This window comes from Rutilus rutilus (genome assembly GCF_951802725.1).
Source record: "Rutilus rutilus genome assembly, chromosome: 15".
NCBI classification, from domain to species: Eukaryota; Metazoa; Chordata; class Actinopteri; order Cypriniformes; family Leuciscidae; genus Rutilus; species Rutilus rutilus.
Genome location: NC_140220.1, coordinates 23,230,928 through 23,257,723, shown reverse-complemented (window position 1 = coordinate 23,257,723; position 26,796 = coordinate 23,230,928). Strand labels below are relative to the sequence as shown.

Here is a 26,796-nt window from a genome sequence, read left to right as displayed (position 1 = left end):
TTTACACCTGTTATTAAGATGCATTTGGTCAATCACATCACTAATAGACAAGGGAGACACATTCCCGTTTACACTTGGTGTTAAAATCTGTCTCTTTTGTCCACTTTCAACCACTTCTGTCCTGATTTCTTCGAGGGGAGTGTCTATGGGCGGGTAAATGTATGGCCTTTTTCAGATCTTTCAATATAATGGACGAAATAAGCTCACGCGATTTACATATGAACACGACTGTAGACGACGCAAAAACATTTGCAGAGCATCAGCTTTCGTTTCTGCTCTGACAGCCGCAAGACACGCCGAACACTTGTGTGTTAGAAATCAGGAATGCTGAGTGATCATTGTGCTTGGTACGTTTTTCGTCTCCAAACCAAACTTGGGTCTTGAGCCAACAAAGTTTAAATCCCGTCTTGCTATCGCGCTTCCCATAATGTTTACGCATTGTCGGTAGGCAGTCTTTTGTGGCTGATCGAACACATTTGACCACATGAGCATCTACACTATGAAAGCAATCTGGCCAAATGTGTTTTCGACTACCTCTGGTGGACAAGCTCAAAACATTTTAAACCCCGTTTACACCTGTATTTAGAGTCGTCCACTTGTGATCCGATCAACCGAAACACATCTTAATACAAGGTGTAAACAGGGCCTAGTAGATGTCTTCTGACATTAGCTTGATTGTCAAGTCATGCTTATATATATATATATATATATATGCCCCTACATCTGTTCATCTCAGGTGCCTGAAAAATTGATACTGTGCACATAGCTTTCATTCCTGCTGACAGCACTTATACTAATTCTGCTATTTTTACCAGTTCATTTAAGCCTAAAATAATCTAGCTTATAAAAGGAGTGTGTATGTTTAGTAAGGCGCCAAAATGGTAATGTGAATCACTTGATGCGACCATGTTGCTAAACAAAGACATTAAGGTTCGGGTTTTTCCCAAGAAGTCCTTTGAATTCTGCCAAGCATCCCTTCCCCCAGTACCTCTCTCTTACAGGGTATTTTAGGAAAGGTTAAGTATGTTTCTAATCTTTTACACTAGCAGGAATGGTAGGACAAGCTGTCCTCTCTTCCACCTTTAGCAAATTTTGTTTTAATGGTATCTTTCAACTTGTCATTTGCAATCCAATGTTTCCAACAAGTGTCCAATCTCTTGTTTTGTTTTTTCAGGCTGTGGTGACCTGGTGTGGGTAGACCAGCCTGAGGTGCACCGTAAGGCTGACAGTATTGCAGGTAAATACGGTGTCTGGATGCAAGACCCAGAAGCTAAGGAACCTTATGGTCCAGAGATGGTATGGCGCATCGATGCCGTAGGGTCTGAAGTGCGTCAACTCTTTGGGTATGAAAACATGGACCAGCTGTCACGTGGGTTTCCTACCAAAGTCCTGCTCTTGCCAGAACCTGTGGAGAGCACAGGTGCCACCATGTACAGAGGCTCCTTGTACTACCAACGGAGGCTCAGTCGCACCCTTCTAAGATACGATCTACTCTCCGAGAGCATTGCTGCTCGCCGTGATCTTCCCCATTCTGGCTTCCATGGTCAATTCCCCTACTCCTGGGGTGGTTACACAGACATTGACCTGGCAATAGATGAGAATGGTCTATGGGCCATATACAGTACCAACAAAGCCAAGGGCGCTATTGTGCTCTCCCAGCTGGACCCTCACAGCTTGGAGGTGAAGGGCACCTGGGAGACAAAAATTCGCAAAACTTCCGTGGCTAATGCTTTTATGATCTGTGGGAAGCTGTACACGGTTGCTAGTTACACCTCGCCAAACACCACCGTAAATTACATGTATGACACTGCAACCAGCCAGGGTAAAACAATCTCAGTGCCGTTCAAAAACCGCTATCGCTACAACAGCATGGTAGACTACAACCCAGGGCAGAGAAAGCTATATGCTTGGGATAACTTTTACATTGTATCTTATAATGTGAGACTAGGCAAGCAGGAGTAAAGCGAAGCTATCAGCATAAATGTCCATATCACCCCAGCTTATAGACGCGTTTTGCAATGTTTTAATATTTTAACATCCAGTGGGACAGCTATTGTTGGATTTACTGATATTCAAAGACAATTATAGACAATCTAGCGTAAAAAAGCAACTGGGCAATTCAACCATAATTATGCTGGTGACATAAATAATAGCACCAAGAGTACGTATATATAATGAATACAGAAAATAACATTTTCCTGATAATATTGAAGCACCAACAATTGTATATAGGCTGTTATTTTCAAGACCACAATTAAAAGAAATTGTGTACCAGTGACTACATTGCACAACTTCACATTAAGTGTTATCTTATCTTTGTTCATGATAAACATGCTAAAAAAGAAGTTCCTTTGACCAACACGTTACCAAATGGATAAAGTATCTAATCATGTATCATATCATCAGTTTTTTTAATAAATTGAGGCCACATTTAATTCCTCAGTGATTTTGTCCACTTAACATGTTAATAGAGAAATTATTTTTCTACCTTTGTAAGTAATGTCTTGTCTTTTGTGTTTACGGCACTGAATAAATTCAAGGAAGGGGGGAAATATAATGGCATACAATTAATTATAGTAAGCCTACATTTGTAGGCTTACAAGATTGTAGAGGAATGCAACTTTAAAAACCATAACAAAACCTTTGCTAGTGTACATGCTCTAATTCTCACGCAATCGTACTATCCTATCTCTGTATATGATGAATATTTTCCCTACTCTCTTTTGAATATGCCTCAAGACTCTGTGCTGCTTGAGATGTTAAGATTGGGATCTTGTGGCTAAAGTGTATTAACTTATGAGAATAAAGATTTAAAGTATGAATCTGTGTGCCTCTCTTTATAATTTAGTGGTGTTATCTTATTTTCCATGCATTAAGGTATTTTACTGAATTCAGCACCACAAAACAAACATGACCACAGCTCATTTTTTACAGCATATTATTTTATTAGTTTCTGTAACCAAACCAGGAGAATGTAAATAAGACCTTACATATTTTAATACAGCGATTTAACCCCTGTACAAGTAAAACAAAACAGAAATCAAAAAAAGAAAAGAAAAACAAATCAATTCCCTCTCCTCCCCTTCTGTTTGTAGTTTCTCATATCTACTAAAACAAGAAATGGGGGGCCATACTGAAACCCTTGTTCAACTGTATGCCCCTTTGCAATAGCAACCCAAGAGGAGTGGTTTGGAGAAAGACCTTGTATACTCAGGCCTGTGGTCACCATAACAGTAGTCCAAAACATCTGGGAACCTGTTAAGGACTTGCATCACTCCTGCCCCAAACCCCCCATTGAGTTTGGCTGCCTTACACTCAACATTGCTCTTTCTAAACTTGCAGCTCGTTACCATTGAACCTAAAATGCTTGACCACTCACCCCAACCCAAACCCCGCCCCTCCTCTGCAGTGATTGGTCAGGAGAGTCAGAGTTGGTCAGCAGCATGGTTGGGAGCTGTGTGGAGAGGCTGGAAGGTGAAATGGAGTTATAGAAGTGGGTGTGTCTACATCTGTCATCGTTCACAGAAAAGGGGAGGGGCTTAAGCTTAGGACATATCAAACATAGGCCTGGTCTGGAGGAACCGTTTACAAAAAAAAGAAAATATTCCATCATAATTCTACTATATGTTGACCAAGCAGAGCCATCTTTGTCAAAATCATATATTCATCTAAAAGGATTCAGGTCTCTTGACGCCTAACCTTTGGCTAAAGATTCAAGGTTATTTTGCGCACACACGCAAACGCACAATCTTCAATTCTTGCAGGCGTAGACTACTGACTGAGAAGGCAAGAGGGAAGGCTCACAGTGGAGACTGCAATCGATGAATTAATCAGATACATCGGTAATCAATTCCTAATCTGCTGAAATGACGTTCTATGTATTGTTAAGGCCAATACACATGGTTGAAGTGAAGTGAAAGTAATCGTGAGTGTGCAGGTAATGTTGAGAGGTGTACACACAAACACAATAATTATATGCAAGTGTGTGTAGACATTTCATTGTATCTTTATCGCCATAACCTCAACATTGTTGCTCGAGAACATCAAGAACAACAAAAATTGGGGAAAACATCTTCAATAAAAAAAGGAGATATTTGCCTTCCTAAAACGTGTTTCTTTACATGCGGAAATGTGAAAGTGAAAAATAAATCATATTGCTATTAAAAATGGCATTCTCACTGTAACTTTTGTTGATGTCTACCTTCATTGTTCACTGGGGATGTACAGTTCACACAATGGAGGGGCGCTTTCTCTGTAATGCCAACCACAGCAGAGAGAATGGATGGACTGATAAAAGGATGAGGAAAAAGGGCACAGTAAGTGTGAGAAATGCACATCACCTCGTAAAATTAACCTCCTCCACTCTACTTCCCTACACTTCTCTGCTGCTTTCAGGTGCTGTAGGACGTCACCCCCCCTCCCCTCTCCCAAGCCTCCGGCCTCTCAATCCATCCTTCCATCCATGTGCCCTTTCTGAAGCAATAACTGCTACTTGCTCTCCTCTGGTTTGATGGCCTGCGGTTTGATCGGACCCGTCCGGATGGGTTTGGTTGTTGCTAGAGCAGGTTTGTCAGACTCTGCGCGGTCGGATGGCGCCCCCTGGTGATTTGAAGTGATGCTGTCGGTGGGTTTGCCTGCTCCTTCCATGCGGGTGGGCTTGCTTACTGGAGCCTTGAGTTGTTGCTGCTCAGAGAAGAACTTGTGGGTAGACTGTAATACCTCAGCTCTCTGTTTAGCCTGAGAGTGAGTGAGAAAGTGAGAGAGCGAGAGAGAGAGAGAGACATTTAAAGCCAATATAGAAAGTGCCCTCACATACAACCTCTAAAGCAGTGGTTCTCAACCTATAGTGACTCCAAAGGCACCAATTGTCCACAACAATATGCAAAGGCCACATGACTGGATCCACATGTAGTGAGCGTTTTTTCCAGATTTTTAAGCATTTTTTCATAATTGGGTATCGGTTTTGTTTTACCAATAAATATAAACTAACCTCCCTTAGTAAATTTTAACATAACAGCCATTAATGCACAAATGAGATCTGTTACATGCTTAATATGCAATTTAAACTTGGCGCTAAAAAATAGAGAATCTCACAGTCATGTAATTCATCAAGTCATGTCACAATAAAGACGTAATTTTACATGAATTAAATAAAACATGAGTGCATTGATTTCTTGATTTTAATCTATTCTCATTTTGATTAACCTGTATTGATTCTTAAATACCAAGAATCGATCTAGTAGTCTATGCTGTTTTAAGTAGATGCGTGAACAAAACTTAGCATGCATTCCATCTAATAAATTGCAATAAGCTTAGTGAAATATTTCATGTCTCAATCAGTAATCACTGCTTCAACCTCAGAAAGATGTCAATAAAACAAGCAATGTTAAATTTACCTCAGAAAAGTAATTCAATTCCCATATCTTGATAGTAAGCTAGAATTAACCATTTTTCTAAACATATGCACTACATAAATTAAAAATTCCATGTGTAATTTTGTTAATTTTAACCTTTAATATAGTAATGCACTAGTACCAGTTTACAGCATTAGTTGAGAATATTATGGAATGGAATATTACCATTTTATTAATTTACATGTTATTTCTAGATCTGGACGAGTCATTTTTAAAGAGTGATAAAATTAGGCTACCTCATATCCAGGTTTTTTTTTTTTTTTTTTTTAAGATCCTGTGCTTCTGAGGAAAAAAAGGGGTGAAAAAAATAATAAATATCTTTTTATTACTGATTTTCAGTTATTGATATGATTGGTTTTATTTTAACCCCTTAAACTCCTAACCTTATTTTGGATTTTCGTCTGATATTGACAAACTTTGAAGCCTCCCCTAACCCACATACAGTTAAGTAAATAAATAAATAAAGTCATTTTAAAGGAAACCCCTTTTAAAAAAATGCAAATGCAAATAAAAAAAAGAAAAGCATAAATATTGTGTGTCCAAAATACTATAAAACCCTAGACAATGTGTTTTTCAATCTTGTCTTTGAAAGTGCTGACCACAGTACCAGGTTAATGACCTTAAGACGTTAACCCCTTCAACCCGAAGTGTCCCCCTACCATTTTTCTTTCCTGAGTCATTGCATGTCAAACAAGAAAGATATGCAAAATCATAAAAGAAATATATATTTTTTTAATTTTATCAGCAGTTTTTCGGTATGAGAATGTCCAAATGTAATGTTCTATCAAACGATACCTACCTTTTGACTCTCCTAGCTATAGTTTTGGAGTTATGAGCCTAGTTGTGTGTGTGTTAAAACAACTCTCAGAAAAAACAACTCTAAAAATGCCCTCAGGGCTTAAATCATTTTAAGTGAGGCCCCCTGGTTGAGAACCAATGCTGTAAAGTCATCATGAAATCAAAAATCACACTTTTACATTAATACATTTATTCACAACGCTCACCTTAAGGTCCTGTTCTGCTTTTAGGGCAGCCTGTGTTCCACGGGGTACTAACGGGGGACCAGAAGGTCCACGTGGAGGGTGCTGGGGTCTGGGATGGGGCATCAGACCACCGCTCAGGTTGGGGGACATGGGTGGACCCATGGGTGAACGCTGTACCCCTCCAGGAAAGGAATTTGCATGGGGTGGACGTACCAATGGAGACACCATGTTGGCCTGAGACAACATCTGCAAGCATGATAGAGACGAGAAACAGTTAATACTCCAGAAACGTTATTGAATTAAGATTTCCCAAAAACTTACTTGGTGTCTGTAGTGGCTGACCTGTGGGTTGAACTGTCCTGGGAAGTGCTGGGCAATGCGCATTCCTGCAGATGCCGACTGGAACTGTTTGGGATACAGCATGCTGTTCATCTTGCTAGACTGATTACTGGGGCTTGTGGAGCTCGCCCTGAGAACACAAACAAGGAAGCTATCAGAAAACACAAAATATGCTTATGACAGATATCGGATATGCATACAGTACACAAAAAGGCTGTGACGCTCCAAGCTGAAGGTTATTTGTCGGCCAATGAGCTGTAATTGAGCATCTGTCTGTTGGTCTAGTTTTTACTCTGGTGTGTTCTGCACCATTGACATTAATCAGACCCCATCAGTGGCTTTTCGGCCAATTGAGCCTGTTGAGTTGCCAGGAGAGTTTAGCAAAACAACCCATTACTCAAATAAGGAAAGCAAGCAAACGACAAAGTCAAGAGGGAAAAACAGCAAGCAAGCGCTGCTATGCTTTTTAAGGTTTGTACACTACCGGTCAAAAGTTTGGAATAATTAAGACAAGGTTTTTGAAAAGTCTCATATCCTCAATGCTTCATTTATTTGATCAGAAATACAGTAAAATGGTATTATTGTGAAATATGATTACAATTTAAAATAACTTTTAATATGCTGATTTGGTGATCAGTTTTTATCAATTACTGGTGCTCAATTAATACTGGTTCTTAACAATGTTGAAGTTTTTGCTGCTTAATATTTTTGTGGGAAATGTGATACATCCCTCCACAGGATTCTTTAAAAAAAAATCATCACAAAGAATACAAAAATCATCATATTAGAATGATTTCTGAAGGATCATGTGACACTGAAGACTGGAGTAATGATGCTGAAAATTCAGCTTTACCAACACAGGAATAAATTACATTTTAAAATACATTAAAATAGAAAACGCTTGTATAAATGTAATCAAATTTCCCGTTATCATTTTGTTTTTACTGTATTTCTGATCAAATAAAAGCATCTTTATGCAAATACACCCCAAAATTAATCCTGTCTTCGGTCGCGCTCATATGTAAATTCTGTGAGCTTATTTTGTCCATTAGATCAAAAGATCTCAAAAAGGCCATACATTTACCCTCCCATAGAGCTTCCCCTCAAAGAAATCAGGACAGAAGTGGTTGTAAGTGGACAAAAAAGACAGATTTAAACACCAGGTGTAAACGGGAATGTGTCTCCATCATGTACTTGTGATCTGATCGACTAAAACGCAGTTTTATACCAGATGTAAACAGTGTTGACCTCAGTCAGCACAAAAAAATAAAATAAAAACAAGTGTACCTTGAAATGCAATTTAAGTCGCTTTGGATAAAAGCATCTGCCAAATGCATAAATGTAAATGTAGCACTCATTCTTTGATTTTGGTTTGGTGTGTCTGGGCCTTAAAGGGGACATGCTAAATCTACTTTTTAAGCCCTTAAATGCATTTTGTTGTATATTTGGAGTGTTTAGAAGTACAGAAAAGTTGAAATTAGTCTCTTCAGGTGCTTCGTTGATATCTTTATATTCTGTTTTTGTCATATTTTGCAACCTGTTCCGATTTTTCTATTCTCTATTACGTTTTTTTGAACAATAACGTCACAGTATTTGCAGTAGAACTGCCAAATAAGGACATCGACTCCCGGCCCAACACTTCGAGCAATCCGCCATATTTCTTTCTCGCTGCGATTTTGTAGTCCAAGCTCAAGGATGCAGAAGTTACGAGAGGGTAAGTCAAAATGTTCGGTTGTTGGATGTAGTAACCCACACGCTTCATTACACCATCTCCCAGCATCAGAGCCTCTTCGAAGTGCCTGGTTGAGTTTTATTTTTCACGGAAATGTACCCACATCTGTGGGTAAAGTCATTTTTGTGTGCGCAAAGCACTTCTTTTTTCTTTCTTTTTTTGTCCCGCCAAAGTCTTATTTGATCGGTGAGTAATGTAGATGAACTGCCGCGCTTGTGACAGGACGCATGTTTAACTGAAAGAACGAGCAGAGAGAGACCTGGTCTCGCGCGCACACTCTCTCTCTTCGGAGCCAGGCGAAAGTGTAAACAAGACTTCACCGTCTCCAAACTAGGCGCTGTCTTGCTCTCTCTCCCTCGCACATATTAATCAAAATAAATCGACACGGTGGTAAAAGGTCGGAAGACCAAAGTTTCATGTGTAGCATTCGGAGAATTTTTTTTCCTGAATTACCGTGTGAATTGTGCTAAATAAGTTGCCTTATCTTTTCTGAAAAGCGTTCCAGGCATTAAGCTGACATAAAACAACACTTTAATAAAACGAAAAAACTATCCAATGAAGAAATGTTTTCTTTGTTGACAAATCTTGGATGTCCATGTCCTAACTGCTGGGATAGTCACACAGCGCGCATGACACGTCCAATTCGTGAACTAATGACTCCTTTGAACCGATTAATTTTAATGAATGGTTAAAACAACTGATCTTTCCAACAGTGAACTCAGGTGACGTCTGAATCGGTGTAAAACCATAGACTGTGTATAACTAATCAGTAACACTTAACGTGTGAATAAAAAGTTTCTGTGCCACTAGATAATCGTGTCTCTATCAAACTACAAAAATGGCCGAACGGGGTGGAGTTGAACCGAGTGTCACCTCTGCAACCTGGAGAGGGGGCGGGGTATGAAGTGTCTCATTTGCATTTAAAGAGACCGCACCAAAACGAGTTGCTCTCAGACGCACATCAGAAAAGGGGTAGAAAAGGGGCCTGTGGAGCTATAATAATGAGGAATTCAGACCCAAGCATTGCAGTTCCGCTTTATATAGACCACAAATGTATGATTTATATGTAAAAAGGAACGATTTAAAAGCATAATATGTCTCCTTTAAGCTGGATGGCTTTGCATGCATACACACACCTATAAGGGCTAGATGTGGGAGTAGTGCTTCTGGCGCTGATAGGTGGAGTTCCAGGCTTCATATCCATTCCACCACTGAAGAGCTTCAGATCCATCTCACACATCTACAACAGATAAAAAGCATGCATGTTTCAAGTGTGCAGGAATTAATCTACAACAGGGTCTACAATGAAAACTTGCCAAGCAGCAAACATGAGTAAATATCCCTGGTCTACAGCCATTAACTTGATTATTGCAAGTAAATTAAACCACATATAAAGTAAAATACATTTTTAAATAAACAGAAGTGTAAAAAAAAAAAAAAATGAATAGAGTAATGCACAAACCTTATTGGAAGGCTGCATCATACTGTGTGTACTCTGGCCAATAAGGCCACGGTAGGGCGGATTGCTGGGGGGCTGGCGGTTGAGGCTGGGAGGCGGGCCTTGGGGCGGGGTCGGAGGAAGGGACTGAGGCAAAGCCAAGAGCGGCTGACCACCACCAGAGCCGAAGTTGGGCAAAGACAACTGTGAACCTGGCACAGGAACGGTCACCTGCTGTAGGGCAGAGCTGGGACTGTGTGTTGAGCTGTAGTAGCTGCTCTGCTGCTGGACTTGTCCAGAGTACATGTTTGAGTGCTGACTCATTCCCTGACGCTGCAGATCAAACACACACAAAAAAATGGCCTTTAGATCAAGGTCATGGCAGACTGAAAAAGTGGGAAGGATGAAAGTATAATTGGCCACAAGCAGCCGGAATTAAATTCTGACCTGCAGTAGGTGCGTGTCTATCAGCTGTGATCCTCCCATGCCAGAGGGCTGATTCAGTTGGGGTTCAAACAGGATTGGGATGTGTTGGGTGTTTGAGGTCTGTTGAAAGGCCAGGTTGGACTGAGGCTTGCCCAAATCTGGGGGCTGCACTCCAGGGTAACTATGCAGTGGTGTCCCAGACAGCATCATGGCAGATGTCTGGGAGAGGCTGTTCTGCATGAACGCCTGCTGAGATCTGTGAAAGGAAGAGAGCACACAATAAATATATTGAAATATAATATATTACATATAAAAGTGTTGGATGCTGCAGAGTTAAAAGCAGTCTAGAGTACCTGTAGGTTTGTAAGGAGGAGCTGAAGAGATCTTGCTGTTGAGACACCGGAGGTCCAGTGTTGAGGCTCAGCTGGGCCTGGTGCTGATGCTGATGCTGGTGCTGGTGTTGGTGTTGGTGTTGGTGTTGGTGCTGATGCTGATGCTGATGCTGCCCCTGAAGAGGAGCGTAGATGGGGATGGGGATCTGCTGCACCGCTGTGGGCTATAAGGAACAAATCATTACAGGGTGTCAACCAACCTCAATAACTACTGGAAACATTCCAAGATAATGACTTGACAGGCTGATCCTGCTGGAGGAAGACACTGGTGGTGGGTGATACCTGTGAAAGTCCAGGCTGATAGCCTTGCTGTTGGGCTAAAGTGGGAGGAGCCAAGCGAGGGTGGGGCGCACTGAACAAGTGGCTTGTGTCCATGTAGAAGGCCGGGATTTGAGCTGCAGTACCTACACGATTAGAAACAAGAGATGATCACTCATTCAAACGACTTGCATGCAGATGAAGATATAAAATATAGAAATGCCATATCAATTAGAAATGGTTAAATACATATTATCCTTCAGAAGTCTGGGGTCAGTAAGTAAAGAAATTAATACTTTTCAGCAAGGAAGCATTTAATCAAAAGTGACAGTAAAGACATTTAAAATGTTATAAACATTTTCTATTTAAAATAAATGCTGTTCTTTTTAACTTTCTATTCAAAGAATCCTGAAGAAAAAAGTATCACGGTTTCCACAAAAATATTAAGCAGCACAACTGTTTTCAACATTGATGATAAAATAAAAAAGAAACGTTTCTGAAGCATCAAATCAGCATTTTAGAATGATTTCTGAAGGATCATGAGTCACTGAAGACTGGACTAATGATGCTGAAAATTCAGCTTTGCATCACAGAAATAAATTATATTAAATTTTTTTTAAAAGGTTTTCAATTCTAATGATATTTCTGAATATTACATTTTTTACAGCATTTCTAATTAAATGAATGCAGCCTCTGAGCATAAGAGACTTCATTTAAAAGTCTTACCAACCCCAAACTTTTGAACAATAGTGTAATAAATCAAGACAATATTCAAAATTAATAATAACAAAACAATTATTTATATTGGCTGCATCAGGGTGTTATGATCTATAAATAAAAGTACCTGCTGCAGACTGGGATACGAACACCTGTGGGGTCTGTTGCTGCGGTAACAGAGAAGGTGCACAGCCCAGTTGGGAAAAGTTAGTGCTGGACATTACTGAACTCTGCAGCTGCTGGGGCTTCACCTTACAGATGTTAGGAGGGTCAGAGGCTGATGTGCTCTTCGTGCTAAGAGAGGATGTTGTGTAGGTCGCAGATCCTGTGTAACAGACATTGGTAGAATTTTAATATCGGTCCTCTGTTTAAAACGCTTTTACCAGCTCACCCCATGAAAGGGTCTAAGCATAAAGTGTAAACTCCTACCAGACAGTGAGGTGCTGGGGGTGACAGAGGCCACAGGTATCTGAGGCACTGAAGCACTGGAGAAGGAGTTGAAGGAGGCATTGCCTGCTCCTCCTCCACTGGTGATGGGGGAAGCAGAGGAGGTGACAGGAGAGCTCTTTTCCCCCAGACTAGGCGAGTTCTCCCAAGCCTTACGTGCCGATTCCATCTGCAGAAAAACAGTGAGAAGCAGTTTTACAAGATGCTTTTGGTAGCATCTGCCTTCACATACTTGTGTAGAGTATGTTTTATGATGATTTATGACTATGGTGAAACTATAACAAACAACAAAAAAACCTGGCCTAAAATTGTTGTGTATTGCTGCCTTTGATTAGAGGATCAGTATTTGTAAAACAAAATTCTGATTAGCAAATTAATCATTCAGTGCGCATCTTACTTTGAGTGTGAGGTCAACAGTAGCAGGAGAGACTGTGGCAAGGCTGGAGCTTTGCTGCAGGGCTTCTCTTCGCTGAATAGGTAAGGGGTGCGGGAGAGCCACCTGAACCAACAACCAAGAAAAGGATCAGAACACACAGAAAAACTACACACATAAACACAAAGATCGATTACAGCACTGAAGCACTAACAGGGGTCACAAGGCTCTCCTCCATCTTTGTCCCTGCAGTGGGGACGTTGTCAGCTAAAGAGGACGACGGAATTGTGTAATCAGTCACCGATTCCTGCACAATAAATAGACACTGTCAGGGAAAAATAAACAATTAATTTTTCTATAAAATATACACTACTAATCAAAAGTTTGAGCTTGGAAAAGTCTCTTACGCTCACCAGGGCTACATTTATTTGTGGAATAGACTATTTAAAAACAAAAATGATATTGATATTTGATAATGAAATGTTTTTGAGCATCAATGTTGAAAACAGTTGTGCCGTTTAATATTTTTTGTGGAAAGTGATTTTTCTCAGGATTCTTTGATGAATATAAAGTTCAAGAGAACAGCATTATTTGAAAAGTATTTTATTACATAAAATGTCTTTACTGACACTTATGATCAATTTAATACAACCTTTCTGAATAAAAACATACATAATTATTCAAAACTCACTGAAATTTTGAACGGTAGTGTACAAATGAAAGGATTGAGGCAGCAGGATATTATACTGCACCTTAGAGCTGCTGGAGTATTCTGCTGATGGAGCAGTGATCATGCCCTCAATGTCTCCACCCAGCTCAGGAACGTTGTCTTTAGTAGGTGAGCTGGAGTCTCGGTCTCGGCTGCCTCCAGTTCCAGTTTTATCCAGACCCTCTCCATCGGACTGACGCACATCTTTGGCAGCCTTGCGGTTCTTGAGCGAACGCTCTTTACCAATGGGTCCAGGTTTATATTCTTTGTGCTCCAGAGGAGGGATGTCAGGTAACTGCAGAGGAGAAATTGATTTTTTTTAAATGAGGTTCATTATTCACGTATATACAAAAACAAATTTGGGACCACTAATGAAAATGTTTCTATTTTGCATATCAGCACAACAATTTGTCCCCCTTTTGGGCAAATTTCACAGCCCTGTGCCACATATCTCGCAAACATACAAATATTGTTTCACTTGGAAATTCTGCTGCATTATGTGATGCAAATTCTGTTGCACGTTGTATATACAGGTCCGTCTATAGACAAAAGCAGGGACTACCTTCTGAGGTTTGACAGGTCCAGCGCGGGGCTGTTTTTGTCTCTGCTCTTTGGGTTCGGGTAGTTTATTATCAGAGGTTTTCTCTAGCAGGGTGGGTACACCATCACTCTCAGTGCTGCCTGCTGAAGAGGGGGCACCAAACTGGATGCTGTCCATACCCAGATCAACCCCAGTGTCTGTGCCAGCTTTCACACCCTAAAAAAAAAAACCCACACACACACACACCACCACTTACTAAAGTTCAGAATATCAAAATGGTGCTGTCAGCCCGTTACAATATTAACCCTTGTTTAATTCTTATTCAAATATTCAAATATCCTTTCACACCTCAGGTGTAACAGTCCCAGTAAATGAAGTAAGGGGTTTGTTCCAGGCACTGACAGAGGGAGGCTGGGGAGGGCTGATAGGTCCAACTACAATAGAAAGAGAAATGGGACAACCATCAGATACAGAACTGTTGTTAAAATTAAATCAAAGAAAATATATGTCAAGAAGAAAAACTCCCTGCTCTTAATTTCTTAGTTTTTCAAGAAACTATTCAAGTAACATTAATAAAGACAGTATGCGGTGTAAGTAAACATGGCTTTAAGTTGAGACACTTACGTTTCTTGACATCAGAGAGAACAGTGGAGCCAGCCACCTTGTTCTCCCACAGTTCAGTACCCAGGGTGTTGTGCGTCTGACTCTTGGCAGAGAAGTCTACAGATGCAGGAGCCAGAGGTGCAACAGCACCCTCAAGAGGCTGGGGTGGGCTAGTGCTCTGATTAGAGGCAGGCAGATTGTGCTGTGACACAGACATAGCTGGCTGTGGTTGAGGCTGCTGCAGGACAGACTGGGGCTGTGGAGCTGGGGCTGATGGTTGCTGCTGCTGCCCTGCTGCCATTCCTTGCTGCTGCTGCTGTTGTTTTTTGGCAAACCGTGGAGGAAGTTTAGAACCGCCACCTCCCCTGCCCTTCTCTCCAGAGCCCTTTTTACTCCAGTTCTGCAAAGCATTTGGACAGACATAGAAGATATCAGATGACATTTTGGCATTGTACCAACTGTCATGGTTCAGTGCATGCAATACATGAATGCTAACTGACAATACTAAATTAATAAAATAATAAATTATTGAGTTCCTCTTCTTTCCACACCTGTGTAGTCTGCTCTTCTTTCTTCCTTCGTTCCTCATCCTGCAAACGTTTCTGCTGTTTCCGTGAAACAACCTCTGTGAACCCATCATCGGTAGTGTTCGACTGAGGGTCCTCCAGCGTTGTGACTTCTGGGTGGTCATCAATGATCACTACACCTGTGGAAGAGAAAAGAGAACAAATGAGTTTCAAACAACTTAATTCAGTTTACCAATATTAAGACTTAGTAATACAATAATACAACCCCAAATCCAGAAAAGTTGGGACATTTTGTAAAATGTATATAAAATAATGAGGATTTGAGGAATGAGATTTGTTAATTTTTATTTATTTATTTAACTGACAAAAGAACAAAAATAAATCAAATGATTCCACTGACCAAATTAATTGTATTTTGTAAATATAAAGAAATATTGATTCTGATGGCTGCAACACACTACAAAAAAGACAGACAAAATAAAAGTGAAAAGACTATAGAATATCCAAGTTAAACTGTTTTAAACGAGTTCACAATTAGCAGGCAAACTGGTAATAGGTTAGATCGTGTTTGGGTATAAAATGGGCATCCACCAAAGACTCGGTCTTTGCAAGCAAAGATGGGTCATGGCTCACCACTTTATGGCAAATTTCATGAGAATTGTCAAACAATTCAAATATCACAATTCTCAATGCAAGTTTGCAAAGTATTTAGATCTTTCACCAACTACCATACGTATTGTGATAAGATTCAGGGGAATCCGGAGAAATCTCAGTCTGTGTAGTGCAAGGCAGGAGATCTCCGTTGAATATGTGTGACCTTCAAGGCCTCAGTTGGCATTGCACGAGAAACTGTCATGCTTCTGTTAAATACAGCCACATGGGCTCGGGAGTTCTTTGGAAAACCGTTGTCACTTAACACAAGGGCTGCACAATACTTGAAAAATATGATTGTTTAAGCTTGTTTTTGGAAAAAAGTTTCGGAGTGCTCAGAGACGAAAAGGACCATCCAGAATTTCATCAGTGACAGGTGCAGAAGCAAATATCTGTCATAGTATCGGGGAGCATCAGTGCAAAAGTTATGGGTGACTTGCATATGTGCGAAGGTACCATTGATGTGGTGGCACAGAGACGTATACCGCCATCAAGATGACATCTTTTCTGGGAAGCAAGACAATGCGAGGCCTAATTCTTCACATGCTAAAAAGTGGTTTCTAGACACTCTACACCAGTGTTCTTCAAACCTGCTCCTTCAATGATTCTCCTTTTTATGATGAGACAGATCTGGACTGCAGGTAGTCAAGCACATCCCTTCTATGGTGTAGAGCAGTGTTCTTGAGCCCTGCTCCTGAAAGACCCCCAACACTGCACGTTTTCTTTGTCTCCCTAATCATACACACCTGATTCAAATCATCAGCTCATTATCACATGGGTTAATGAGCTGATGAGTTGAATCAGGTGTGTTTGGTTAGGGAGATAGAAGGGATGTGCTTGACTACCTGCAGTCCAGATCTGTCTCATCATAAAAAGGAGAATCAGACAATGATGACCAGACTGTTTAGAAGCTGTCATGTATCAGTCGAGATTGGGCAAAAATTCCACTTGCAGTTAGTATCCTCATTTGTCAGTTAAATAAAGGTTAAAGAGAATTAACAAATGACAAGATTTTAGATTTTATTGCATTTTACAAAATGATCCAACTTTTCTGGATTTGGGGTTGTAATATTAAACCTTCTTGCTTGGAGCGAATCAGCTAGCTAAAACGCCAGGGTTAGAGTCACTAAAAATGGTCTATTAATTACTGTGAAAAACAGGTTGCTACTGGGTGCAACTACTGCAATATAGACAAAAGTCTTGAATACTCACTGGCATAATTGTTGAGATCAAACTGAGACAAAGCATTTTCTTTCTCTTTGGGTTTTTTGACTGCTTGTTTTGCTTCCTCTTTCCGGCGGCTGGGTGCTTGATCTTTTCCAGCCTTTTGACCTGTACCAGCCTGAGTGGCCTCTGCATTCTGAGCAGCAGCACTGCAGGGAATAGAGAAAATATTAGCTCATCAGAAAATCTGAGCAAGGCAGATTTAAATAATATGTTTCCAATAATGTTTTAATAAAGCAGGAAGCCATGAAAAGCTGAAGTATACACGGACCATATATCCAGTTGCTTAATTTTAAGATGGTGCTGCATGAGTTTGTTCTGAAATGCAATTCTTAACTTTAGGCAGGGGTGTGCAATCCTGCTTATGCCAACATCTTGTAGAGTTTAGCTCAAACTAGTAGGGCTGTAACGTTATGCGATATGAAACCAAAATCGCAACACTCAGATTCACGAACCTGTGTCGCGGTGTGAGAAGGCAGAATCGCGACACACCCCTTCCAACTCCCATAGTTATCTTTCCTGTCCAGATCCAATGCTACCACATCTTTAAATACTATGAGCATTATTTGAAGTTAACATTATAAAATACATAGACCTACTACACCACAAAACTAGGTGAGTATCAATTTTTTAAAATTGGGCAATTCCAGTGTTATGGACATATACAAAACTTGAAATATAAATTCTCAGAAAATGCATTTAATACCAATATACTGAAACGTCTGTTTATATATCCATACTCCCTGCCATACTCCCTTAATAAAGGAATCCAGACATTAAAAAAATATCAGTCTACACATGCGTTTTATATTTAATATGAGGGAAAAATACATGCGTTACAGACGTGACAAAAAAATCTTTAACTTTTAGGTGGCAAATATTTTTTTGTAATTCTGTGAGTTACACTGCGCAAACCAAAAGTAAAACTATCCACCGGATGAAGGGTTGGCTCTCCACGGAACATAAAATTTATTTTATTTTTCGTGTTCGCATTTATGAGGAAAAAACAATGTTACGGACGTGAGCGTTCTGAAAGCAGCACTAAAAGACTGCTTCAAAACTTTCACAGAGACCTCAAACAGAAAGCACAAAGCCTTTCTTTAAAGTGAATTTCGTTTTGTATTAATTGTATCTTAATTTTAATCAATGTTTCATCAACCAATTGCCTGGATTTAAAGGACAAGTTCGGTATTTTACACTTAAAGCCCTGTTTACAGATCGTTTCTGATGAAATAGAACGGTTAAGATTAAAATTTGGACACATGCTGCTGTCCCGAGAATTTTAGGTTTATTTCGCTTTCCCCCCCACCTACAGAATGGCTGCATAGGTGCACTCGAACATATCCTTCCTAAAACGCATTAAACTTTCGTTTACAAAGAGATGAAACTCACAGAGTGGTCAGGAGTGTTCACTGATATGCTCATACAAAAATCGCTACAAAATATGCTTTCCAACAGGTGTTTTACCATTCGTTGTAAAACTGTGGATCTATTTTTCCAAACGTCTCACACCCGTAGATTCTTCCGTTGAGAGCTTGAATAATAGACACTCCAGCCCAGTTGGTGGCGATAATGCACCTTTGCCAATTGCAAGCAAACCACTGGCATTTCATTGAATACACAGAAGAAGCCGAAGAAGAAGCGGCGGAGTAATACCGTACCTCACACAACTCTTTCAATACAAGTCAATGGAGTTGGACAAAAACTACGATAAAACCTGTTGGAAAGCATATTTTGCAGCGATTTTTGTATGAGCATATCAGTGAACACCCCTGACCACTCGGTGAGTTTCATCTCTTTGTAAACGAAAGTTTAATGCGTTTTAGGAAGGATATGTTCGAGTGCACCTATGCAGCCATTCTGTAGGTGGGGGGGAAAGCGAAATAAACCTAAAATTCTCGGGACAGCAGCATGTGTCAATTTTAATCTTAACCATTCTATTTCATCAGAAACGATCTGTAAACAGGGCTTTAAGTGTAAAATACCGAACTTGTCCTTTAATAAATGAGAAGTAAATATAGCAGACAATAGATAATCACGACACGGAGTCGCCGGCATGTGAACTGGAGATCGTCTCAAATGAACCAAAACTCAGCGTATAAGGTAGCCTACTTGCCTCACAGACCTGAGAAATATATCTATAGAAAACTTGAAATATCTACTTTTAAACAGAACAATTCAAAACAAAAGAAAACAGACTGCTCTCTGCTTATGTTATCCGAAATGTGCATTTCTCTCTGGCGCGTTCACTACATGCGAAGATTGCGAGTCAGCATCGTCAACTTCATCTTTGCAGCCAACACTGATACAGAAAACACTTGTTTATTAATAAACAATTAAAATGTCTCTTTGCTATATTTGACATTCATCATCATTACTTTTACCAGTTCTTTGTGACAGCTTTTAGGTGCTTTATTGGCAGCGCCACCCTTACATGTTACATGAGCACCACCGCATCAGCATATGCGCCTCTTTTCGGTTGTTGAAAACGAGGGGTTCACGTATTTACTTAGAGTGCTCGAGCCCTGTTATGCAAGTCGGGCGCATTTCTCTCAAAATGTGCTACCAAAACTTCTGGAGAAAACAAAGGCTAAGGTGGAGGAAGGGTTGAGTACTGCCTGTTTCATGGAATACTGAAGACTGAATTAGCTGGTTCAGATGTTTAATTTAGGGTTGGTGCTAAACTAACGCACAGTGGCCGTCCAGGATTAAATTTGAAGTATAAGCAAAGTAATACTGGTGTTTGCTTTAAAGCATAACAGATAGATTTTTCACCTATAAACTGCTATATTAAAACTCAGAATCTCTACTTCCTGGGACAACGCAGTTCAGGACTCACCCCCTGCGTCCCGATTTGGCTCCAGATCCTCCCCTTCTCTCGCTCTTGCCCCCAGGGTAGCCTCGACCTGTTTTAGGCCCACTATTTCCCCGGCGGTTCTGACGATCGACAGGCCGCTGGCTGGAGAAGCTCCTCTTGGCTGCTGAGGCCAACTCCCGTTTTGGGATTGCCACACTTTCTGTGGGTGATTTGCTTTGTCCCCCAGAGATCGGTGTGGGCACAGAGGAGGAGGAAGTGGTGGCGGTCATGGCCGCTTCAAGTTGCTTCTTGTCCTCTCGCTCTCTCCGTTCGTTGAAGTCACTACTCTCAGAGGCAGTCTCCCACTCCTCGTTGGCCTGGTCAGAAGAGTTCTGATTAGACAAGTCTGGTGATTTGCTGCCAGCAGCAACTACAGTTGTGGCTCCCATTTCAGGAACAACCGTTTCTGTGACAGGAAGTTCAGGCGAAGTCACATCAGGAGTGAGAGAAGGTGCTGTAGTGGCATCAACCACTCTCTCGGGCAAAGTGACCAGAGTTCCAGGAGCTTTAGACCGTGTCGGGGAGACAGACGTAGGTATTGGCATTCCAGGTGTAGTTTCACCAGCAAAAACTGCTGCTTCACGTTCTTTAAGCCTCCGAAATCGTGGGGGCTTGTCCTGTCTGGGTGGACGGGCTGCCCTTGGTCTCCGGGGCCTCTCCCTCATGCTTTGTCCACCCTCTCCGATCTTCTTATTATCATACTTGGCATGACGTCGTTCGGAGGGTGTGCTATCAGTGCGTGAGGTCTCAGCTTCCTCTGGTCGAAATGTCTCCATGGGCTTCGAGGGCCACTGTGAGCCCTCTTTGACAACAGCCCGACGGAAAGGAGCAGATCTGTGGCAACCTCGTTCCCTGCCACCACCTCGCCTACTGTGCAAACCACCCTTCCCTCGGCGTGCGGCCTCACCCTTTAACAGAAAACCTGGTTTAGGTCGCCCATCCTCATCCCGAGACACAGGTTTTTCCAAAATAGGTCCAGCTGCAAATCCGGAGGCAGATTTAGATGATCGTGATTCCGTCAGCTCGCGACGAATCGGTCTGCTTGGTTTGGCGCTGGGCTCGCGATCTGATGCTCCGGTGTCACTGGCAGATTCTCTACCTTCACTTTCAGAATCTGTGTCCGAGCCTCGTCTGCGTCTGCGCTTGGGCAAGACTTCGAAATCTGAGCTCTCACTACGGGTTTCACTCTCTTCACGGCAGCGGAACCCAGCAGTCCCCGTGGCACTTAATGGCAAGTCTGAGCGTGATCGCGGCTCTCTGTATGGGTAGTCCCCTCGACTCCGACCACGGCTACCTCGGCCCCTCCCACCATAGCTGCCTCTGTAACTCCGGCCACGGGAATAGTACTCTCCTCGACCGCGGCCTTTATAATCAGATGGCCAGTCCTTCTCTCTTTCTGCTTCTCTGTCCCTCTCTCGGTCACGTTCTCTATCTCGCTCCCTCTCGTCTCTGCGATAAGATCTGGGAGGGAGGTTGGACTCTTTGCGAGATGGTAGTTTGGGTTCAGGACGTTTGTCATTAGTTGGAGGCATGTCTGACTTTTCCTCAGGAGCAGTTGAGACTGTAGAAACTACCGTTGTCTGAAGATCTCTGGATTTTGCTCCACCAGTCGCTACTCCCACTTCAGGTTCTACCACTACTTTCTTCCCATCACCAGATGGCTTCAGTCCTTCTTTCAGTCCTGCTTCTACAGCAGCTGAAGGAACACCTTTGTAAGTAGCGCCCTCTTTTTTGGATCGTTCACCTCGCTGCTCTTCTTTCTCTCTTCTCTGTTCCCTCTCTTCCTTCATGTCTCGTAGTACAGGTTTCTTAATAGGTCCAGATCTCCTGACTGGCCGCTCCCCTCCAGGACCCTCTCTCCTCCCGGATCCAGATCCACGGGATCCCCAGCGCATTTCTGACTTCTGCTTGCTGGGCGCCGGTAAAATAAGCTTTTCAGTTTTGTGCATACCATCATTAGACACAGGAGGAGTGGAACGGCTGTTGTTCACAGGCCCTTGACCAAAAGGCTCCTTTCTGGACTTGTCCTCAGGTCTTTCCACAGTATCAGGAAGGTCCAGGGTTTTCTGTGCTATGATAAGTCCTTCAAATCTGGGCTCTTCCAGTTTCAAAGAGTGACTGGAGCCTTGAGAGATACTCCGTTTCAATACAGCCTGTCCAATGGCTTCGACCTCATCTGCACCAGAGAGGTTAACCTCCTCAGGTTCAAAGGAGGGGATGACTGGTGTTCTGTCAGTCTGTAAGAGACCTGGTACCTCTTCGGTAATACGACTAAAAGCAGATAAGGTTTCAGATGAATCCCTGAAGAAGTCACTTTTGCCCCGGGGCTCCAGTGGGCTATGCTCCTGAGGGTAGACACCTGATAGACCTCTATCCAGCTCTAGACCAGCATCCAATCTAAGAGGGGACGAGGAAAACAACAGAAAAACATCTTAGCACTTGATCAACAGGTTATTTCTAACAGTGGGGGAAATCGTATAACTACATTTTTGTTCTAAAACACTGCAGTCTCTCACCTTGGCTCCTTGCCATCTTCTCGTCCTTTAGCAGTGGCAGAGGAAGGCAGGGGCTCTGTTGGGGGATATGGGTCAGAACCCCAAACCATTCGAGGCTCACTGGTAACTCCGTGTTCTCTGATTGGTCGGGTCAGATGATCAAAAGTGTCTGATCCAGAGCTGCTGTTGTCTGCAGGCTCTCGTCGTACCAGCTGCTTAGGCATTCTCCCTGATGATGAAAAATAAAAGTTACTACGACTGCAGATATAGAATGCAACAAAACAATTGCTCCAAAACAAAAATTGTCTGAAATAATGTTTTTCACAATACTAAAACTGGAGACGTATTTTAAAAGAAAAAAATGGAGGAAGTGAAAGAGCATAAGATGAAATGAGAAAATGTGTTACTGTATATTTTAATAGTTTCCAGTGATTGGGTTTGTTACCTAGTTACTAGGAAAGGAAACAATTTCAGTTTGCAAGAAATACCGGGGTGCATAGGAGGCATGTCTATTGGTGGCCGTCCAGACATCATACGAGGATCCATATAAGATTGCATCATTAGCCAGCGTGGGTCAAAGCCCATCGAGGCTAGGTGTTGGTGGTGGGGGCCAAGAGGTTGGTATAGGGATCTGTGCTGAGGGGGAACAGAACCCCCTGAGGGAGAGACCGGACCCCCTCCACCTTGCTGCTGCTGCTGTTGCTGCTGCCACTGTTGTTGTTTAAGCTGTTCCTAAAGAATTTAAGAGGAATTTTTTTTTTACTACATTAAAGCAGGAATTACTACAAAGAACTTTGATAATATCCGACAGGTGACCTGAACAAACTATAAATGTTCATCTTTTACAGGGTTCAAACTAAAGTTGATGCTTTAAAGGAAGCAGGCAACAAACAAAGCTAGGACAGTGTGTGAGCACCTGTTGTCTAAGGAACCTGGGTGGCAAAGACTTCTGGAACTGTTTTGAGTATCCAGAGGTGACAGAAGGGCGAACAGCAGTCCCTGTCTCCCCCTCATTTTCCAGTTGAGATGGAAGAGGTGTATCTTCATTAACAGAATGATCCAGTCTGGACAAAGACAACTGAGGCTCCTCAACTGAAACAAAAAAAAAGTGACAATTTTAAATCTAAAACTAGCAAACTGTATAAGAATAATTACACATCAGCCAGAAGATTTTATCCCAAGTGACAGGGAATTGAACCAATGACCTTGGCGTTGCTAGTGCCATGCACTATTTTGAGCTACACTACAGGAAAAGTCCATCCCAATTTATAGTATGCATCAAACCAGGTGAGCGCAATTAAAGGGTTAGTTCACCCAAAAATGAAAATTCTGTCAGTAATTACTCACCCTCATGTTGTTCCAACCCCGTAAGACCTTCGTTCATCTTCGGAACACAAATTAAGATATTTTTTATTAAATCTGACAGCTGGATCACTCCTCCATAAGCTTCTAAAACGTTATAACTTGCTGGCCCAGAAAATACATTAAAGACATCGTTAATATAGTCCAAGTGACTCCAGTAGCTCAATCTTAAGTTTATAAAGCGACGAGAATACTTTTTGTGCGCAAAAAAACAACAAAAATAACGACTTTATTCCACTATTCATTTCCTTCTCTCTGGGCCTTGAGTTTTTTCACATAGTATAACTGCGCAGCGCATCTGTGTTGTACGTCACACGTAGGCTCACTATTGGCCGACGCTGGTCATATGTGTGATGCGTGTGACGTATAACACAGAAGCGCTACGCAGTTACACTACGTGAAAAAACTCGAGGCCCAGAGAGAAGGAAATGAATAGTAGAATAAAGTTGTTATTTTTGCGCACAAAAAGTATTCTCGTCGCTTTATAAACTTAAGATTGAGCCACTGTAGTCACTTGGACTATATTAACAATGTCTTTAATGCATTTTCTGGGCCAGCAAGTTATAATGTCTTAGAAGCCTATGGAGGAGTGAGCCAGCTCTCAGATTTAATCAAAAATATCTTAATTTGTGTTCCGAAGATGAACAAAGGTCTTACGGGGTTGGAACAACATGAGGGTGAGTAATTACTGACAGAATTTTCATTTTTGGATGAACTAACCCTTTAAGGTTCTTGTCACACTTGCTTTGTGTGGTTCAAACAAGATTTTACACCCTACCCTGGCTGGTCTTATTTTCACATTGTACATTAAACCATTTGATTCTTTAGATTTACAACTAAAGCTTCACTGCAATAGAAAGCCATTTGAGTTTATACACCGCAATTTGTATTGCTATACATGCAGAGGTACATTTTTGGAGACAAACCTCTATGCGAAATGCACTCGGTGTAATAACAGTGATGCTTTCAATCCATTTACCTCTGGGCTCCTCAGCACTGAAGTAGTCTCTCGTTGGTTGTCTATCCACTTGTCTATGCACCTCCTCACTTACAGCAGTATCAACCTTGCTTTGGAGTTCTGGGGCAGTCCTATGAACAGGAGGGCTAGGTTGCCGAGTAAGAAATTGTGGCACCTCCTCCACAGTGGGCTCTGTCCTTTGATGGTTTGGCATGGGAAGGCAGGGTTGCTGTGCAGGGGGAGGTGGTGCAGGCTGAGGGGGTGGAGTTTCAGCAGGTTGTTTAGGCACAGTTTCAGTCACTTCCTGGTGGTCATCGTGAGCTTGCGTAGTTGGTTTAGAGGTTTCTGTAGTTGAAGGTCGACGTTTCTCCTCCAGTTGTTTGAGTTTCTCTTTGCAGGCAGCAAGTCTCTGTTCTTCCATGCGCCGTTCCTCCTCCTCACGCCGTCTGCGAGCACGCTCTACTGCTTCCGAGAGCTCTGACTGCTTCTTCCGTTTCTGTCGCCATGCTTCCGTTTCCTCCTCACCAGCAGGGGGTGCTGAAGTGGCCAGCTTTGAAACACGTGGGCCACCACTTCCCAAAGAACGTCCAACAGTTTGTCCCTGTACAATACATTTTTTTTTTATTATAGACAAAAAAACAAAGCAGCTAAAAAAAAAGAAATACGTTTTCAGCTAACTTTGTCAATTCCGAGACTACTGTCCCAGTGCACGCCATACCTGTTGATCCATCTTGCTATAATGGACAAGATTGCCAGGGGAGGGAGCCCTGGGATCTCCACTTTCCACCCATGAACTCTTGCCATCACTCCTCTCCTCTGCTCCTTCTTTCCATCCCTCCTGGACATCAATTTTTCTTGTTCGCATACGATCAACTTTAGTCATCCACTCCCTGTGTTTTTGCAAGAAAGTTTTATAGGACCAGTTTTCACTATACCCTAACATGTTCTGCAATTTTTTTTTTTTTTTACAAAGATGAGTGCTCACCAGCCATCGCCTTTCTCCTTAGCTGAATGGTTCTCCTCATCATCACTAAAGTTCAGTTTCTCAGTATAGTCAACTTCCATCTGGGCACCTAAATAAGACAAAAAATTGTGACTCAATGGACAATGATTTAAATATGAAATAAAATGTGGCAATACCTAATAAGCCTGGGAATTAAAAACTTGATAATCCTTTAATTTTATTATTTTGTACTTATCTTCTGGTACACACCCATGACCTTCCAAATGTAAGACCACTCATAACATGAAGTACCGACATTGTTGCAAAAATGGATGCTTTGCATTACGAGTTAAAAACTGACAACAGGTATTGACTATAAATTCTGACTGGATGAGCCACATTTAAAGAAGCTGAATTCTGAATTCAATGATTCCCATTTTGTGTCAAGCCGATAGGCATGTGGCTATCTGTCAAGATATAAATGGTTTAGCAACCTCTAACTGAGACATTTCTACTGTTGCACTGTACATCCCCACCTAACCCTACCACAAACTATATAAAAAAAAAAAATTATATATATATATATATATATATATATATATATATATATATATATATACACACATATATATATACACACACACACACACACACACACACACACACACACACACACACACACACACACACACACACACACACACACACACACACACACACACACACACACACACACACACACATATATATATATATATATACATATACACACACACACACACACACACACATATATACGTATATATATATATATATATACACAATGGTCACTCTCACCTGCCCAACCCTCATCAGCATCAGTGTCCAGATTGTCTAGCTCCTTTAGTTCAGTGGCACTAACAATTGATGGCCTGTCTGGATCCTGATGCCATGGCTGAGAGGGAGGTTGTGCGGGTCTTCCAGACCGTGGACCCCTAAGTGGAGAAGAGAGAAAAACGTGAGAAAGCAAGAATTTACAAAGCTTCTAATGTCCTGGAAGTATCCCAAAATACCAAATTGTCTTGTTTAATAGAAATTGTCTTTCAACTGCTTCCACTTTCAACTTTTCCATCTAAAGCAAGTTAAGTTTAGTTTCAGACCTTATGGGACCACTTACTTAGACATCTCTGGTGGTCCAGGGTATCTAAAGCTGCCTTGTACAGGAGGAAAGGGCCCTCGAGGGTAAGCATTAAACATCTGAAAAGATGCACACATTAAAATAGCACTGCCAAATGCACTTCACAAAATCAGTACCAGCCAGAAAAATATATAGTAGCATGCCACATTTCAGGAGGCAGAAGAAATGATAAACAATGGTTAAATAACAATCACTCACATATGGCGGCATCATGCTCCTGAACTGGGCAG

At 41.6% G+C, this 26,796-nt stretch overlaps 2 protein-coding genes across 6 annotated transcripts in view; one reads left to right on the top strand and one right to left on the bottom strand.

Annotated features, from left to right (window-relative positions):
* Positions 1 to 3,019, top strand: part of myoc (myocilin) — a 7,194-nt gene extending 4,175 nt beyond the window's left edge. For both annotated transcript variants that reach the window (XM_084433245.1, XM_084433246.1), the window contains one exon: positions 1,175 to 3,019. In XM_084433245.1, the coding sequence (XP_084289371.1) occupies positions 1,175 to 1,962 (788 nt within the window). In that variant the 3' untranslated portion in view covers positions 1,963 to 3,019. The remainder of the gene's footprint in view (positions 1 to 1,174) is intronic.
* On the bottom strand, positions 2,922 to 26,790 carry prrc2c (proline-rich coiled-coil 2C). 4 transcript variants are annotated; one of them, XM_084433241.1, is made up of 28 exons: positions 26,765 to 26,790; positions 26,546 to 26,625; positions 26,227 to 26,363; positions 25,432 to 25,519; positions 25,165 to 25,336; positions 24,468 to 25,047; positions 23,043 to 23,218; positions 22,615 to 22,858; positions 22,148 to 22,355; positions 19,614 to 22,028; positions 16,763 to 16,923; positions 14,924 to 15,078; positions 14,394 to 14,772; positions 14,118 to 14,203; positions 13,791 to 13,985; positions 13,272 to 13,523; positions 12,734 to 12,844; positions 12,544 to 12,645; positions 12,129 to 12,315; positions 11,827 to 12,024; positions 11,007 to 11,128; positions 10,686 to 10,888; positions 10,354 to 10,588; positions 9,931 to 10,239; positions 9,605 to 9,708; positions 6,719 to 6,866; positions 6,419 to 6,643; positions 2,922 to 4,737 (listed from the first exon to the last, which is right to left on the bottom strand). In XM_084433241.1, the coding sequence occupies exons 1-28, from the start codon at positions 26,777 to 26,779 to the stop codon at positions 4,489 to 4,491; spliced, it is 7,536 nt and encodes a 2,511-aa protein (XP_084289367.1). In that variant the 5' UTR covers positions 26,780 to 26,790; the 3' UTR covers positions 2,922 to 4,488. The 4 variants fall into 4 exon arrangements, with proteins under 4 accessions (XP_084289367.1, XP_084289369.1, XP_084289368.1 ...); XM_084433243.1 differs by having other exon boundaries at positions 6,740 to 6,866; XM_084433242.1 differs by having other exon boundaries at positions 12,734 to 12,826.
* Between the last annotated feature and the right edge of the window lie 6 nt (positions 26,791 to 26,796).

What these genes read in the sequence shown, in the direction of transcription:
- prrc2c (XM_084433241.1), bottom strand. An exon ending in CTGTTGACCTCACACTCAAA is followed by an intron (nt 12,316 to 12,543) that starts GTAAGATGCGCA and finishes GTTTTTCTGCAG; the next exon opens with ATGGAATCGGCACGTAAGGC. An exon ending in TGATGCAGCCTTCCAATAAG is followed by an intron (nt 9,709 to 9,930) that starts GTTTGTGCATTA and finishes TATCTGTTGTAG; the next exon opens with ATGTGTGAGATGGATCTGAA.